This window comes from Ursus americanus, chromosome 9 (genome assembly GCF_024610735.1).
Source record: "Ursus americanus isolate L20-20 chromosome 9, mUrsAme1.1.p, whole genome shotgun sequence".
In the NCBI taxonomy this organism is placed as follows: domain Eukaryota; kingdom Metazoa; phylum Chordata; class Mammalia; order Carnivora; family Ursidae; genus Ursus; species Ursus americanus.
The window spans coordinates 52,015,243-52,033,523 of NC_142135.1; the positions used below are offsets into that span (position 1 = coordinate 52,015,243).

Genomic DNA, 18,281 nt, shown 5'->3' on the forward strand with positions numbered 1-18,281 from the left:
AAGGTGCCATGACAGGGAAACTCGGGGGTGCAGTGGGACCAGTAGCAGGAATGTGTGACCTAGGCTAGGAGGGAAGGTAGGAGAGGGCTTCTCCCAGGACACAATAATATACATGGAGGCCTTTAGGTTGAGGGGAATTTTTGAAGCTTTGGATCCCTTTTGAGGAATACCAGGAACTTCACTGTGCGCAGGAGATGAAGCTAAGGTGAAGGGTAGGCCCCAATAAAGAATTGGGACATAGGGCAATGGGAAGCCTTTAAAGGATTTTAAACAGTATGGGTAGTGTATCCTGTGCCTTTTAGAAAGATCACTCGTGCCCTGCAGATCTGAGGGGAGGAAGATTGGAGTCAGGGAGACTAGTTAGGAGGAAGGAGTTGTAATCCAGGCCAAAGATGGTGATGGAGTGAATTAAGGTAGTGCTGATGGGACAGAGTTGAGCGATATTTAGAATTTAGAAATGACAGCCCAGAAGTCAGTGATTGATCGGATGTGGCACAAGATAGGGAAGGGATCAAGGATGACTCCCAGGGATCTGACTGGGCCAACGAGGTAGGTGCTACAGCCATTTAAAGTCTTAAAGAAGAACAGAGACGGGACCAGTTGTGGGAGGAGTTCAGCGTGAGACATGTTGAATTGCAAGGGTCTTAATATTTTCCTCCAATTAAGAAATGTGTTTTAATAAATTTAATAAATATACAGTAGACATGAGTTGTGCAGATTTTCCAAACAGTTCAAAGATCAGGATGGGAAACCAAAGAGAGAAAATTTCAACTGGATTCCAACTGATATCGTGTGTCTGTGGCTAGTCAGTTAAGATTGAGCTAAGAGCGGGGTCAAGTTAAACCTCCTGTGAGTTGCACTGTGAGTTACTGACTGGTTTCCTAATGTTAGTCGGCTGTCCTGTTGGTCAGTAAGGAGATGTAACAGAGAGAGCGTAGATATATCAGTGTTGTTAAGGATGAAGTGACATAATAAGTGTTTTGAAAATCATGAAGTATTACACAAATGTAAGGCGGACCTATTCATGCAGACAGATGTTTATTGACAAAATTTCAGGCCAGATAAATTGGAGTAGTGCTTCACAAACTATAACTTGTCTAGGAAGCCCCTGGAGATCTCTGTAGATGGAGGTGGGGAGGCTGGTCTGAGCCTGCATGTCTAACAAGCTCCCAGGTGATGCTGAGTCAGGCTGTGGGTCCTTGCACCACACTTGAAGTAGCAGCTGGTTAGAAAGTTTACACTGTAACTGGGAAAATGGATCTGTTTCTTTGCTTTGTCATATTCAATATTTCTTGAATGAGTGTAGCCGAATGAATAATCTGATGGAACGCAAAGTGTTACCCAAATACAGAGAGACTTCCAATAGATATTTTAGAATAATAGGTCTTACGAAGCTTTCCAGACAGATTTTCCCGGGAAGAATTATGAACAGGTGGGGAAAAAAGAGGAGGGGTAGAATCTACCAATCGGAAGATTTCAGCAGAGGAGGCGGCACGGTTTTCTATTACATTGCACAGAACACAGCGACAGTACTGAATTCTGTGTATACCTGACCGTCACGGGGCTACTACGTTCCTGATTGGTGTGTTCTTCAAAGTACAATTGAGTTACTTTTTTGCAGAATCAGCTGAGTTTCTGTTTCATGCTGTCTTGTCCTTTTTGAACTTTTTTTAAAGTCTAAAGTAGGGGGAACCAAGCCAGCCGGCGGGGATTTTGGAGATGTCTTGAATTCAACTGCAAATGCCAGCGCCAGCGCCGCGGAGCCTCTTCCAGAACAGACGCAGGCGAGCCCGTGAGCTTCTCGCCGGTGTCCCGCTACCCACTGCCAGATGCTGCAAGCAAGATCCGGGCACATTGTGTTGACAGTTGTTGCCGTGAATTTCCACCAGATGTGCTTTTCCTTAGCTTTACATATTCATTTGACCAAATAGTTTGTGGGTTGGACAAAATAAAAATATCTTCACCTCTGTTCCTGGGAAACACCCTTTCCTGTGCATTTAAGGCCCCTGATTTAGGAGACACCGTCATAAAAACACACGTAATCCCTGGGGATCCTCATTAGCATGCTCTAAGAAGCTTCAGGTTATCGTAATTGCTTTCCTACTTGACAAAATCACTCTGGATCAGGATGCCACTTTGATCTTTGTCTTCAATACGATTTTCTTGTTTCCTTCTTGAACCTCTGTGTATTTGATTGCTAACTAAAATTTTCTTTAACATTTCCTGAATCCTGGTTATTAAAAGTTTTGGCATAATTTTCTTTATCTCTGAGGGAAGAACGACGAGCTACAAAAATATTTTTGAGTAAACATTGTTCTGGTAGAAGGTATCTTGTATCTTGTGTGTCAGAAGACAGCGGACTAAATCAATCCGCTCTGTGTGCAGTTTGTTACACTTTGGTAAGTGACAACAGGTGCAGCGGTTCAAAGTCCTTGGTGACTAGAGAGTGGAACCCTCACATCCTTGTCACCATTTGTGACAGTAACCATGTCAGCGTATTTGTTATTATGCCACTTCCCTCAACTTACTTTGCACGAGACTAAATTTCTAGTTTCAGAGTAAGTTGGAAAATAACATTTTGAATCAGGCATATTGTCATTACCAGGAGGTTGACGTATGAACACTCTCACCTCATGTTCCATTCAAAAGCCTGCACGTTTTTTAGATCTCAGTAGCTGTACAAATGCTAAAATCAATCACATTAGGGGAAACGTTGCTGTCTTCATTTAATTCATTTAGCACCATTTAAAAATAAGCACACAAAGTTGTATGACTAATATAACTTGAACAGATTTTATACTAAGGGGTTGGTGGTAATGCCTGAGGATTTAATGCATTAATGAAAATCAAAACTCATTGTTTTCTACTTAATTTGTTTTCAGTGTGTTAGAAATTATAAAATGATACTGTAGACGTTGCCCCCCTACTTTGAAAAAATGGCAGGGCTGAATGAACCAAAGCCTCTAGAAGTATCTGCATGGAGGCCAAGGTACTCTATTCTAATATCTACGTATTCATCACTATTCCCTTTTCATTCTGTGTATGGTTATGGCCTATAATGTTGTATTTGTTATTTATCAAATTGTGATTGTTTTGGTATTGTTTATGCCAAATGTTAATTGCCAAGCTTGGAGTGACCTGAGGCATTTTTTTTTTTTTTTTAAAAAGCATGACTAGATTTACTTCAGGTTAAATTATCTTCTGGAAACCAAATTTGAAAAGCCACAAGTGTTGATTGTTATGAGTAACATGCTGCCATTCTTGATTGCTAGAGCTTTTGTTATAGCACTTTAGACGCAACTGAAAATACGCTCTATTAAATGTGAAAAGCCTAATAAATTCTGTATATCAGTAGTGTAGGTCTCAATATTTATTGTGAGACCAGTCGTCTGGAAACAACCTGTATTAAATAATCAGCTAGTGTCTATGCAAAAAAAAAAAAACTTTTTTTTTTAACTGTCTGCTTTAAATCACTGCTTAATGGTGTCAGACTAACGTATAAATTATTTCCTTGAAGAGACTTTAAGGCAGTTGCCCAGTTGTTGAAGCGCTGTCCTGGAGGAGTGGATCTGTAAAAAATTGTCTTTTTATAAAATACTGTGGTTACTCATCATAACTGTTAAATTATTTTTTCCAACTAGTCTTTCATTTTTTTTTTTTTAAATCACAACATCATCTTTTCATCACATTGTTTCTTGGGTGTCCTGCCTTGTTACTATCTTTCAACTTTAGCTGAGTGAAATATATTCAGATTTCTACTTTATAATGAGAAATGATAGCATAAGGAGTGGAAAATGCGGATGGGAGTGTGTGGGTGTTGGTGATGGTTGTGAAATAAATTGGGAGAATCGCTTTTCTAGACACACCTATCCTTAATTTTAAATGATTTAATCTTTTGCAAAGTACTCTGCATCTTAAAAGTAGTAGTAAAAAGTAGTGAGAGGTTGAATTTAGAAAAACAAACATATGGACTTAGAAATATTATTCAAAGTAGTCTTTGTGGAAGATTCAATATTACGAACTCACAGATATTTAAGAAATTTGGAACACAGTAATTACTAAAAACACCAGAGAGGTCCTGGTCACTCTGTTGAATTTTGTGTTTGACACTGTAAGAAAACAGTAACTTGAGAGTGAAATCTCAGATGTTTAAGAGTTCAAGAAGTGTGACAGAAGAAAATAATCCCTGAAATGAACCCTTTTTACAAAGGAATCTCTTCAATTGATGGAGTTTATGGAAAATAAAGCAAGAATTCTCATGCTTGTGAGGTCGAAATAATGGAAAAGAGAATTCACTGGATTATTCTTTTAGTTACTCAAATAGAGAAGAAAAAAAACACCTTTAATTTGGAATCACTGTTTCTGGATCTGTTTATCATGAAATGCACACTGTATTTTTTTTTGTATAGTATTTGAAAACAATAAAAATTCTGTAATTTGGGTATGGGTTCTTTTGTATGTATTACATGTCAGGGAAGGAGGTGAGTTCATTATTACAACTTGTCTCCAGACACTTCATATCCTAGATATGGGAAAAAAACAACAACCCATAAGTAGCTATATGGAATTAGTGTATCAGAACTGAACAAGCTACATGCTGACTGTAAGTGGCTATTTGCTTTATGTATGTAGAGGAGATGCTGCATAAGGTCCTATGTCAGCATCACGTGTGTTACTTTATAGCTCTTAAAACCCAAATGAAAAATCAGATTTTTTTGCCCATAGCAAAGAAACATTTGGCGATTAATTCAGGACTGTCCCATTGTAATTGGATTAATTATAGAGACCATGTTGGGTTAGTTAATATAAAGCATTATCACTTTTTAAGTAAACCTTCAAACCTTATACAAATGATTTCTAGATTGTTCAGACTCTGAAATCAAAATGAACCAAAATCAGAATGAGCAGAAAGAACTCACTCTTAGTTTACAGGCCTTCAGAGGGCAGGGCCTGCAAGTACCTATCACCGTCCAGGATTTCGTACTTAACATAAATGCTACTTGGTGACTAAATTCCTTGCTGACTCTCATATATAATTTTGATTACAGAATGAGGTTGATTGGTAGTGTGATTCTTTTAATTTGGTGGTTTTCCTAGCATATAGTAAAAATCCAACACAATTTTGTTGGAATATTTTAAGTGAATATGATCTTTCACTTTAAGACTCTCCATTTCAACATGCTTTGGTCTTCTCCTTGGTTTCTAGGATCAGTTCTCTATTCTTATTTCCAGTTGGACTATTTTCTGATATTCTCTTCTTCCAGCTCCTTAAATGTTATTGCCTGTCCCTATTGATCTTCCACATGTGATCTCCTTAATGATCTTAGTCATTTCAGCCATAGAAATGAATATCTTTAGAGTCATTATTATCTTCCCAGTGTATCACTAGTCCTATCCCTTTTTCTAGGTTTTTATGTATGCTTTAAGAGACACGAATTTCTAATTACTTCCTGGTCACCTCCACACAGACATTAATAGCCACTATTTATTAAGCTTTCAGTAAGTGTTGGGCATTTTCACTCATTTCTCTTAAGTCTTTGTTCAAGGTTGTGGCAGTGGAACCATTTTATAAATGAGATTACAACCATCAGAGGTGGAGCCAGGATTGAACTATATTCTGTTCACTTCCCTTGCCATCTACCATTACTAATATTTTTACAAAGTGTACTAACAATTTGCAAGCTACAGGGGAAAAAAGAGGATTGTGTTTTTAATAAAACAAGAAGGAAGGTGTAGTGCAAGGAGTAGAGCAGGATCAGAATGCCTACGGTGCCATCAAGATGTTAAAATACTGCCATTAGAGCTGATGTTACAGTTGGTGTTGGTATAGGCTAGGACAAACTGTGTAGGTATCTCCTTGTTGATTTGCCCAGTCCTTTACAGTCCCTCTTATTTCATACTTTTAATGTTCTAACAAGGTAAAGAACTAAGCATAACTTGAAATCAGTTGATACAAACTTTTATTCGTTAAAAACCTCAGGATTTGTCCCAATGTCCATTGTCATAATCCTCAAGGAGTTTACCATCTGGCTAAGGTAGGACATGAATATATCTATTGAATTTTAGAGCTGGGACTTTAGTAATCCCTTTGTTCTGTAGCTGTTGATTTACTTAAATTTACAAAGCACTTAAAATTTAGCAGGGGGTTAATGGCTTGGCTTTACAAGTGAGGAAGCCAAATCAACATTAAGTTGGTTTGCCTGAGATCAGGATTACAGTCAGAACTAGAACTAAGAAGTTCATGAGGTCACTGGCCAGTGCCCTTTACAATTTACTACTTTTTCCTGAAGGGAAGTATAAGTAGCAGTAGCCACAGATAACAATGCAAAAATGTCTCAGGTAAGATTTCATTAATGGTCAAAGGAAATAAATGGCATAAGTGCCAAGAAGAACACCCTGGAGTGGAATCTGTCCGAATTTGTAACCATTACCCTACAGTTGGCTAGTAGTAATAAGTTGTATGTGATTCATACAATTATGCACCATTCCAAGGTTAATGTACTTCTGTGTAGTCTAACCATGCAATTGATGAGAACATCAGAAAGATTTAAAATCTGCAGTCAGATATTAAAATAAGGGCTGTGGTCATACATAAAAACTCATTCGAATGTCAAAGTACTTGGAAATGAACTGTGAAGGGGCTTACCACCTCCCCTAAAATAACTAACTGGATTAATATGAAACTGATAGGTAGAAGATGGACGGACAGTTTAGTTTGCCAACACTTCTTTAAGTATGATGTTAGGCTCGGTTTTGAAAAGAGTGGGCAAATTCTGGGAATTAACATTGATGAGGAAAAGGGAGAAAATCACGAGTGAGGGTGGGTTTGTCTGGTGGTGTCTAGGCACATTCTGAGATACAATTACTTGGGAGGAATTGTAGCGATCTACAGGTGACAAAAACAGATGAATGTTTGAAGGTCAGTGGACCTCGGAAGAGGCAAAAAAGACACACTTGGATCCAGGATTTCACAAACGTTCAGTGAACCCCACTGTATGCCCGATGTCAGGGATCCAACAGCAAAGAGTTAACAAATTTGGGAGAGCAGACGCAAAACATTATAAGTAAACTATATAGCAATATTAATGCTAAATGGTATAAAGGAAACCCGGGGAATCCGATAGTGTCTCTGGGGTTCCAATTCTAAATAAGGTAATCATGGAGAACCTCATAATTGAGCAGACACCCGAAAAACAAGTCTTGAGGCCATCTGGGGTAAAAACCCAGGTGGTGGGGCTAGCAAGTGTCGCAATACCAGAATTTGCAGCAGGACAAGGGCCAAGCGATGCTCAGAGGAACGAAATTCCTGCAAGTCAAAAACACTTTCCACGAAAAACCTAGCAGATCGCTGCCAGTAGGGGACCCCTAGGCATCAACGATTTAATTCACTCTCTCCATCCCCACCCGTCCCACGCACACTCCTGGATCCCCAGGGCTCGGCGAGTGGGCGGACCACTCGTTGCTCCGCCCCGTGGCCTGCGCGCTTGCGGGGAGGTCCAAGGTCAGAGGTTGCGGAGCCGTCATGGCGGCGCTGTGTCGGGCCCGTGCCGTAACTGCCGAGAGCTATCTCCTGCGACTGTTTCTCTTCTCTCGGCCTTGTCGAGGCGCAGGCACTGAAAGTAGCTCCGGGAGTGAGAGTTCCGATTCCACAGAGCCTAAAATGCGCCAAGGCGGCTTCGCGAGCGCTTTGGAGCGGCATTCGAAGCTGCGGCAGAAGGCGGAGCTCGAGGAGAAGACAGTGAGTGGCGCCAGAGACGCGCGGGACGGGGCTAGGGTTTGAGGAGAGCCCGGGTGTGGTGGGTGGAGTGGGAGTCGGGGCGGAGCCTGGCGTAAGGGCTGGAGCTAGGATCAGGGGTGTGTCTTGGCCTGGGAGCGGGCTAGTCCGAAGAGAACTAGTGGTTGGTGTTTTTCTCCGTTTGTTGTACTTCTGCGCGGCATTTACGTGCTGGACCGGCTTTGTCCGCATTCCTTTGCGCCCATCTTCCTGGTTGAGTGCTGAACGGGAAACCAGCAGGGAGCGCTGCCAGTGAGGCGGTCTAGGGCGACTGCTGGGTCTCAGAGAGCAATTGGACTCACCGGGAAAGGCTGAGCTGTCTGCCGTCTAGTTCTTTCTACACAGAAGTTCCAGCGTGTAGCTCGGCGTCTGGCGTGCAAGGTTCTTTATAAATACTTGTTAATTCAGTGAATAGGTGAAAGAGAAATACCGTCTCTATGAACTTGAGCAAGTGATTTAACTTGTCAGTGCTTTGCTTTCCTTTTCTCTAAATGACAAAAAAAAAAAAAAAATTCCATGTGTCTCAGGCAATACTTTGTAAAATAGGATAAAATTATTAGATAAGTGAAATGGAAGAGAGGCATACAAAGGAGTCACAATTTTTTTTATTAGATTCAGCAGACATGAAATTGGATGTCTGGCAATGTTGAATTATATAAAAATAACCGCTCTCCATTTCTGTACTTATTTCTTTGGAGACCAGCACCAAACAGTTAACACACTGGCAGTGTCCTGGATTATAGAAGACTACCTGGAATTTAGCAATTAATTGTTAATAGTTATTGACAAAATTTCCCTAAAATCCAAGGATTAGAAGAAGCCAGCTGCATTAGGTTTCTGTTTGCTTCCGTACAAGTTACCACACATTTAGTGGTTTAAGACAACACAGATATATTATTTTTAGTGCTGTAGGTGAGAAGTCTGATTGAGGTCTCACTGGGCTAAAATTAAGATGTTGGAACAATTTTGTTCCTTTCTGTAGGTTCTGGGTGGGATCTGTTTCTTTGTCTTTCCAGCTTGTAGAGGATGCCTGCATTCCTTGACTTACTGCCCCCCTTCTATCATTTTCGAAGCCAATAACAGTAGATTGAGTCCTCCTCACATCGTATCACTCTGACCTCTCTTCTGCCTCTCTCTTCCACTTAAAAGCCTCTTGTGATTACTTTGGACCCACCCAGATAATTCAGGATAATCTCCCTGTTTTAAGGTTAACTGATTAGCAACCTTAAATCCATCTGCAATGTAATTTTCCTTTGCTATGGAAGGTAACATATTCGCAAATTCCAGGGATTAGAATGTGGACATATTGGGGGGCGCCTGGGTGGCACAGCGGTTAAGCGTCTGCCTTCGGCTTAGGGCGTGATCCCAGCGTTGTGGGATCGAGCCCCACATCAGGCTCTTCCGCTGTGAGCCTGCTTCTTCCTCTCCCACTCCCCTTGCTTGTGTTCCCTCTCTCACTGGCTGTCTCTATCTCTGTCGAATAAATAAATAATTAAAAAAATTTTTAAAAAATTTTTAAGAATGTGGACATATTGGGGGTGGGGCCATTTTTGTCTGGAGAAGTCGTAAAATCCTAAAAGGATACCAGTGACTGACCTGAAGCTGACTGATGAATGGATGTAGGTCCATCCTTGCTGGATGGCTTTGAGGATTAAGTGCCGTAAAGTAGGAAATGTATAACATACATTTCCCTTCCCCAAAATATTTTTATAGGTAAGGGATTTCTGTATTTCTCACACGCCTTCCTGCATTCCAAACACATTCAGAAACTACCAGGAAATAATTCTCAGCTGCTGAGTTAATTGTGGCAAGAGTGAAATTTTAACATCATAGGTAGAGTGTTTGAAACACATGGGGATCATATTTGGGGGTTTCATATGATAAGCAACGTTTGTTTACTGAAGGAAACAACCTGATTATTTGAGCATAATCAGGATTCCATTGCCTTCCTTTCCCTTTGGTTTTTTCAAGAGGAGGCTGGAGTGTTTCTTGGAAATCCCAACACATCTATTGGAATTGCTCGGTCCTGCCCAGGCTGAATGGAGTCTCTTCGGGCAGTTGTTCTCTGCCTAACACAGTTTAGAAAACATTATTCTACTAGATTGAAGTTAAATGTGTTTGGTTGTGGGGCTCCTCAGTTGGTTAAGTGTCTGACTCTTGATCTCAGCTCAGGTCATGATCTCAGAGTGAGTTTGAGCCCCAAGCTGGGCTCCACACTGGGCGTGGAGCCTACTTAAAAAAAATGTGTTTGGTTGTGACATGCGGTTTACTTAATACTCAAAAATTTTTCAACATGTTGGTTTAATGGAGGGACAGAAAATTCCCTGGAGGGGAGGGTATCAGGAGGCTGGATTGTAGTCTCCATTCTAAGAGCTCTTAGCTTTGGAACATTTCCAGTTATGTGGATCCCTTTACTCATTCTTAATTGATGCCACTGACTCCAGTGGCTCCCTGATCTAGGTCATTATACACAGTGGACAGAGTTATTTTCCTAAAGTTGGGCTCTGTAATCAGACTAAGTGAGATGCTCTTTTTGCTTTGCTTGATAATTTTGTGAGCCCTCCTTCACACTGCCTACAGGATTAAATACACATCTCTCCATCATCAGCCTGCTACCATTCAGGACCCAGTCCAGTGCAGAGATTAGAGTTTAGGTTCAGTTTCAGAAGGCCAGGATTCAGCGACTGGTGCAGCCATCTTGCTAGTTAACTCTGGGCAAGTTACTTAGCTATCTTAGTTTGCTTTCTTATCTCAAAGTGGGCATAATACTCTAATTGGGGTTATGGTGGAGTTTGCATGAAATAATACATTTGAAGTGCTCTCAGTCCAGTGACTGCTGCAGAGTAAGTTTTAATTTAGTACATTTTAGCTTTGTATGGCCTCAGCCATTTCTCCTCCAGTGTCCTGCCTTCTGAGAATAGTTTCACGGAGAGAGATGCTTCCAGGATTGGACAGTTCTTTGAATGAAATCCCACTGTTTTTCTAAATAATAATGATTAAACTTTAATTAAAAAAAATGCACATGCCATTCTGTTTAATCCTAATTTAAGGTCATTTGTAATCATTAGTATGTTAACTTGTGGTGCCAGAGTAATGTGTGCATACTTCAGAATAAAGCTTTTCCTGGCTTTTTTTCTGCACTAGAATATAAATTTCGGAGGGTAGAGATCTTGTCTGTCTTGTTCTGTTACATCCCCAGCACAGTGCTTGACCTTTAGTGGGCACTAATAAACGTTTGCCAAATGGGTGAATGAATGAATAGTACACATAGTGCATATGAACTTCATTATGTCTGGGCTCTCTTTGTTTTCCTTCCAAATTTTTATTTAAATTCTAGTTAGTTAGCATGTCGTGTAGTACTGCTTTCAGGAGTAGAATTCAGTGCTTCGTCACTTACATCATAACAAGTGCCCTCCTTAATACCCATCATCCATTTAACCCATCCCCCACTCACCTCCCTCTATCAACCCTCGGTTCTCTGTCGTTAAGAGTCTCTTACGACTTGCCTTCTCCTTTCTTCTTTTTTTATTTCCCTTCCCACACACTCATCTGTTTTTGTTGCCTAAATTCCACATATGAGGAAAATCCTATGGTATTTGTTTTTCTCTGACTGACTCACTTCAATTAGCATAATATACTCCAACTCCACCCATGTCCTTGCACATGGCAAGATTTCATTGTTTTTGATGACTGAGTAGTATTCCATTGTGTGTGTGTGTGTGTGTGTGTGTGTGTGTGTGTGTGTGTGTATACATCTTCTTTATCCATTCATCAGTCGATGGTCTTGGGCTCTTTCAATGGCTTGGTTATCATTGATAATGCTGCTATAAACATTGGGATGCATGTACCCCTTCAAATCAGTATTTTGTATCCTTCGGGTAAAGACCTAGTAGTGCAATTGCTAGATTGTGAGGTAGCTCTATTTTTAAGTTTTTGAGGAACCTCCATTCTGTTTTCCAGAGTGGCTGCACCAGTTTGCATTGCCACCAACAGTGTAGGAGGGTTCCTTTCTCTCCACATCCTCGCCAACATCTGTTGTTTCCTGTGTTATTAATTTTGCTTGGGCTGTCTTTGAATTGAGATCTGTGTGGTAGTGCTTATAAACAGTTGTATAACTAAGAACAGTACAGGTTTCAGCATATCAGTTAGGTGTGCTTGTCCAGAATAATAATTGAGCAAAACCAATTTTAAGAGTAATGAAACTGAAAATACCACATTAGTTTTAGTTTTAGTGCTTATTGGAAGTTTTTAGTGCTTTTCTGACTTCTATTTATGATGATGAGTATGATCGGTTGTGAGGTGTTGAAAGAGATTCAACTTTGTGAAGAAACGTCCACTTTTTTGAAGTTTCTGGATTTAATTAATTGGAGAGTATCCTGAGTTTACAAGATGAATGAAGTTCACCCTTGTATTGTCAAAATATTTGAAAAAGTATAAAAATAACATTTGCTTATTTTAAAAAGGAAATTCAAATAGCATTGAAGATTATAATGGGAAATGTAAGCACTCTCCTTTCCTTTTCCTCACTTTCCAGGCTGGAGAATGTTTGTTTGTTTGTTTGGAGTTGTCACACAAAAGAAGCTTTATTTGCAGCAAGTAAGGAGATCATAGGGAATAACTTGAGAGTGTGTTTTTTGGTGGTGGTGGTGGTGGTTTTTTGGTTTTTTGAGAGGAAGAGGGAAAGAGAAAGCAGGGGAGGGGTAAAGAGAGAGGGAGAGAGAATTTTAAGCAGGCTTTGCCCAGTGCAGAGCCCAACATGGGGCCAAATCTCATGACCCTGACATCATAACCTGAGCCCAAATCAAGTCGGATGCTTAACTGACTGAGCCACCCAGGCGCCCCTAAAGATTTTATTTTTAAGTAATCTCTACATCTAAACGCAAATTGGTTGGTACTGTTTTGAATTATATTATTACTGTTTAAGAGTATAAGCTCTGGATTCCGATAGTCTCGGTTTGAATCCTGGTTCTTCTGTCATTTACTAGCTGCAGTTTTGTGGGAAATTACCTAATATCTATCTTCTTTTCCTTTTTTTGTAAAAATTCTTTGTCTTGAAGTTATTATGAGATTAAATGAATTTATTATTTAAACACTTAGCACAAGTGCCTGATGCTTGATAAGCACTCAGTATATTTTAGTTGCTGCTGCTGAAAATTGCTGTTTTCAGGTAAGTATAACTTCAAATATTTTTTCTTGTTGCATATGTGTAATGTGTATATACCTCATTGAAAAAAATTTGCTTGGTATTCCATAGTGTGGTTGTAGCATAGTTTATTTAACTAGGCCTTCATTAATGAGCTTCTAGGTTTTCTGTTTTGTTCTTTTTTTTAAGTTTTATGTATGTATTTATTTATTTTTAATTTTTTATTATGTTATGTTAGTCACCATACAGTACAGCATTAGTTTTTGATGCAGTGTTCCATGCTTCATTGTTTGCGTATAACACCCAGGGCTCCATGCAATACGTGCCCTCCTTACTACCCATCACCAGACTAGCCCATCCCCCCCCCCCCCCGAAACCCTCAGTTTGTTTCCCAGAGTCCACAGTCTCTCGTGGTTCATTCCCCCTTCTGTTTACCCCCCCTTCATTCTTCCCTTCCTTCTCCTGCCGATCTCCCTGCTATTCCTTATGTTCCACCGATGAGTGAAACCATGTCTATCCTGTTTTTTAGATTGTAGTTCCTGGAGATCAGGGATAATTTTTTTTCACCCTTTACATAAGTTAGGGGTTAAATATATGTTTGTTGATTTATATTGGAGTTAAACTTATACAGTTATACTATCTTGGGTGGCCTATTAGATTTAACAATATGTATGTATAGTCAACAGTTTAGGTTGAAATTTTACCCATTGATTTCATTCTTATCCTTAGAGTGCCAACTTCGGTATGTGTGTGTATGGGCACCTCAGAAGTAAGTGATACTCAGTAAGAGCCAGGCAAGTTATCCTCAAAGGAACTTTCCCCTGCAGGCAGGAATTTAATCAAGGGCAGTTCATCATGAGTACTTATCCTAAGATTTTACTGAAGCTCCTAGCAAAAGGGATCTTAAATTTAAATGACCTGAAATGCTGTTGTTCAGTATGGGGTTTGTAGGTGCCATACTCACCCCATGGTCACTTATCCATTTCTGTTTTTCTTTAGTTTATTACCTTTAATACTGGTTTATGCAGCTGTCTCTTCAATTAGTTTTTTATTTGTTTGTTTTTTGAGGGTAGGGACCAATTCGTTTCATTTTTGTAACCAGCATAACACATTCTTACGTATAGAGGACCAGGTAAATGTTTGCTAAGTATATTTTTTTAATTAGATACTTTTTCCTCTCTTTTTTAAAAAGAAATATTTTAAAACCTCTGACACTCTTGTGTCACTTAGACAATAGAGATTTATAGAATCTGTTAAGCCAATTGGAAGCTCTGCAATAGCAGATGATTTATCTTGTAGCCACAAGATGGCAATAGTTGAGCAAATAATTGGTTTTCTGCTTTGTGAATAATACTGCTTCTTAACGGCAGAGGGAAGCATATGACTTTTCAGTACATTGAAAATGGTTTGCAAGATTTTTTGAGACCACACAGAACATTTTATTCTTTTAAGATAGAGAATAACATTTTACTATTTTAGTTTATTTATGTAGAATACTGATGTTACAAGACAGTTTATAGTTTTATTTTAGCAATATATTAGGTTTCATGCAGATTTTTTTAAATGTTACTTTTCACTTTTTCATGAATATTTTTGATATTTTTTATTTCAAAATGCTGGAACATTCCAGAAGGCAAAATATATAAATCAGATATTTTGTCCATTCAGAATACTGGGAAAATCCAAAATATAGCTTATTTAAAGGATTTGTTTAATGTCAAGGGGAAAATTCTAATTTTTTATTTTTTTAAAAGATTTTATTTATTTATTTATTTAACAGAGAGATACAGCCAGTGAGAGAGGGAACACAAGCAGGGGGAGTGGGAGAGGAAGAAGCAGGCTCCTAGCGGAGAAGCCTGATGTGGGGCTCAATCCCAGGACCCCGGGATCACACCCTGAGCCAAAGGCAGACACTTAACGACTGCGCCACCCAGGCGGAAAATTCTTATTTTTAGTGTAAGTTTTAATTCTACTAAATTCATATAGTAGCAGTATTCTATAGTTTTATTTAAACTTTTGTTTTCTCACTAGTTTTATATTGACAATTTTAAAAATTATACTAGTGTTTTAAAAACAAATTATGTAAAGGAATGTTGAAAAATATTTACGGTTTTAGCTGTGGTGCCAGCCGGTTTTTACATTATGAAATTCTAGGTGAGTTATCCCTGAGTTAGTAAGAAAAATCTTTTGAAATGTTTAGTTTCATGGTAGGGTCTAACATTTTCAAGGCATATTTAGAGAAAATTACCAGTTAATATAAAAACAATAGAAGAGTGAATTGAGGTAGGTATAAATCTCTGGGGAGAAGTCAACACCTATAATATAAATACTATACATTTCCTAAAAGAAAAGATAAGTATATTCTGAATATGTTCTGTATATATTTTGTTTTATGGGCTGTCATACGATCTGATCATCCATGAGAGCCTCTTTTGTGACTTCCCAAAGTCAGCATTAACTTTATTTGTGTTTATTATTTATTAACTCTCACTTTTCCTAGAAATCTCCATTCTTTTAAGGTATTTGTGTTTTGGTTACTTTTAAAGATTATATTAAAATTTCCTCTTTTAATTATATAATAATAATTTTAAAAATGTTTTAAAGCATTTTTTAAGACTATTTTTTCCTCCTCTTTTTTTTATTTTCTTGAAGTACCTCCACAACCGTTGTGGAGCCCAGGGTGGGGCTTGAACTCAGGACCCTGAGATCAAGACCTGAGCTGAGATCAAGAGTTGGGCACTTAATTGACTGAGCCACCCAAGCTCTCCAAAGAGTTTTTTTTATTTTAAGTAATTTCTGTACCCACCGTGGGGCTGGAACTCACAACCCCAAGATCAAGAGTCACATGCTCTCCCAACTGAGCCAGCCAGGTGCCCCTGTATTAATAATAATTTTTATAACATGATTATGTGCCTTATGTTTGTTTTTATCTGTTGGCATTAAATAATAAGGGAAATAAAGGAAACTATCACAGTTGAGTAGAGCCTGGTTTGTAGGGATTTGGGAATAAAACAATTGATTTGTTTTGGGTTTTGCCTTGCTTTTTAAAGCACTCTGCTCTTGGCCACTAGCAGATAATGAGTGGTGGACTTCCATTCCAGGAGAAGTTCAGTTCAGCAGCTCATCTCTGGCCCGTTACCTAAATTGAGATGGTTGGGTTCTACCAAAAAAGATGTGTACACTAGCGCACTGAGTATTTATCCCAGAGAGATGAAAACTCATGTTCATATAAAAAAAAACCTGTACGTAAATGTTCATAGCAGCTTTATTTGTAATAACCAAAAACTGGAAACAGCCCAGATGTTCTTCAGCTGTTGAATGATAAAGCATGGTATATCTCTACCATGGAATACTACTTAGAAGTAAAAAGAACAAACAGTTGATACACATAGCAACTTGAATGATTCGGGGGTGTTATGCTGAGTGAAAAAAGCTGGTTCCAAAGGGTTGTATAGTGTAAGTCTATTTATGACATTCTTGAAATGACAAAATTATTGAGCTGGAGAAGAGATCAGTGGTTGCCAAGAGTTAGAGATGGGGTGGAGGTCAGAAGGATCATGGGGAGTTACAAAAGGGCAACATGAGGGATCCTTGCAGTGATGGAACTGTCCTGTAACGTGACCGTGGTGGTGAATACATGAGTCTTCACATATGATAAAATTGTGTAGAGCTAAATACACATACAAGTAATTGCATATAAAGCTGGTAAAATCTGAATACTGTTGGTGGATTATATCAGTGTCCGTTTCCTGGTTGTGGTTTCTTATATGGTCTTAGTACCCTTGAGAGAACTGGGTAAAGGATGGATGGGATCTCTATGTATTATTTCTTTTAATTACATGGGAATTTACAATGATCTCAAATAGAGAGTGTTGTGTGTGTGTGTGGTTTTTTTTAAGGATTATTTTGCTAGTCTGTCAGGACCAGCACTGGTAAGACCAGTGAATTCCATAAACATGAGCCCATTATCACACATCATTTCCTGTAAAATGATTTTTTTGTTTAGAAGCTACTGTGTGGAATATCATGACAATGAATCAGAGATTCTATTAGTTTATGGATGGTGGTTTTGGTAGAAGCCTTGTGGGTAGGAAAGGCAAATCCATATTTAGAGTAAGTGTTTATTCCGGTGATAACATATCACTGTCCTTTCTATATAGAATGGCCCAGTGTAACCCGCCACCAGGTACCATCTGATCATTTTAGGGAATGATGCTATATTGGAAGCTTATTGTTGGTTTCTGCTGTTGGCAGATTGGTCATTTAGCGGTTGCCGTAGCCAGATCAACATGGGTGAGTAGAAGTCAGTGTTTCTGAATCCATGCATAACCTCCATCCCACAAAAACTCAGGGACCTGCCATCTTGGTGAAATTTTTCATTGGCTAACAGTCTGGGACATGTTGAGATATCCCTTCTATCACTAAGACAGAAGCACATCCCTGCTGCTGTGGCAGCTTTGTTCTTGAACCCATTTGTGGGGGACAGGAGTAGCTGGGGAAAGAGGTTGACATCCACAGGACTCGTTGTCATCCCCTGATTATTAAGATTCCTTCTGCTAAAGAAATCATTTACATGTGACTGATTTATTTTCTCACTCTGCCCATTCAGAGAGGTTTATCTACATATCTCTTTCCCAAACCTTGTCATCTATTTCTCAATCATGTGCCTTCTAAATCCCTGACCATCCAGCAAAATCATTAGTCACTTTACACCAATTAATATAGATCCATACCTTAGGCTGTCATTCCTTCTAGGCGGAGTGATCAGGTGTACTGTTCAAAGTTCGGTCCACTGGGAGGCTATTCTTTTACCTTCAGGACTACTCTAGCTCTGCGTTATGATTCCCCTAGAGAGGTTTGGCAAAGTCTTTATTCTACATCTTTTTCTGCTACAGGTACTTGAAACACTACCACATCTGTGGGGTCATAAAGCCCAAGTGGTAGAGTAGCTTGCCTGGTAGTCTGTACCTGTTGTAGAGCTTTGTCTTATTCTGGGCCCCCCTCAAAACTGGCAGCTTTTTGGGTTACTTTGGTAAAAGAATTTGAGAAGAATGTCCAAATAAAGTATTTGTTGCCTCCAAAATTCAAAGAGACCCATTAAGTACTGTGTGTTGTTCTTAGTGGAGAAAATGGGCATCTCAACATGGCCCAGACCACTGGCCTCCTAGGAATTTCACCAAGGCCCAACATTTTTGTGAGATTTATTTCCCACCCTCTGGAATACATGTGTCTTGCCATGTGTCTAGAGGTGTTGCAACTTTCAGCTGGTGAATTGGTATAACCCCAAGTTATATAGTCTCCACTAGCAGATCTAGAAAAAGAAAGCATTTGTCAGATCAGTTAGCACATACCAGGTGCTGAGGG

At 39.2% G+C, this 18,281-nt stretch overlaps 2 protein-coding genes across 7 annotated transcripts in view; both read left to right on the forward strand.

The window, feature by feature from the left end:
• Positions 1–4,440, forward strand: part of TPD52 (tumor protein D52) — a 98,651-nt gene extending 94,211 nt beyond the window's left edge. For all 5 annotated transcript variants that reach the window (XM_087864788.1, XM_087864787.1, XM_045806074.2 and 2 more), the window contains one exon: positions 1,677–4,440. In XM_087864788.1, the coding sequence (XP_087720914.1) occupies positions 1,677–1,796 (120 nt within the window). In that variant the 3' untranslated portion in view covers positions 1,797–4,440. The remainder of the gene's footprint in view (positions 1–1,676) is intronic.
• Positions 4,441–7,483: 3,043 nt separating this feature from the next.
• MRPS28 (mitochondrial ribosomal protein S28) overlaps positions 7,484–18,281 on the forward strand; it is a 106,884-nt gene continuing 96,086 nt past the window's right edge. The window contains exon 1 of one of the 2 annotated variants that reach the window (XM_045806075.2): positions 7,484–7,738. In XM_045806075.2, coding sequence (XP_045662031.1) covers positions 7,523–7,738 — 216 coding nt within the window. In that variant the 5' untranslated portion in view covers positions 7,484–7,522. The remainder of the gene's footprint in view (positions 7,739–18,281) is intronic. The other variant, XM_045806076.2, reaches the window with a different exon arrangement.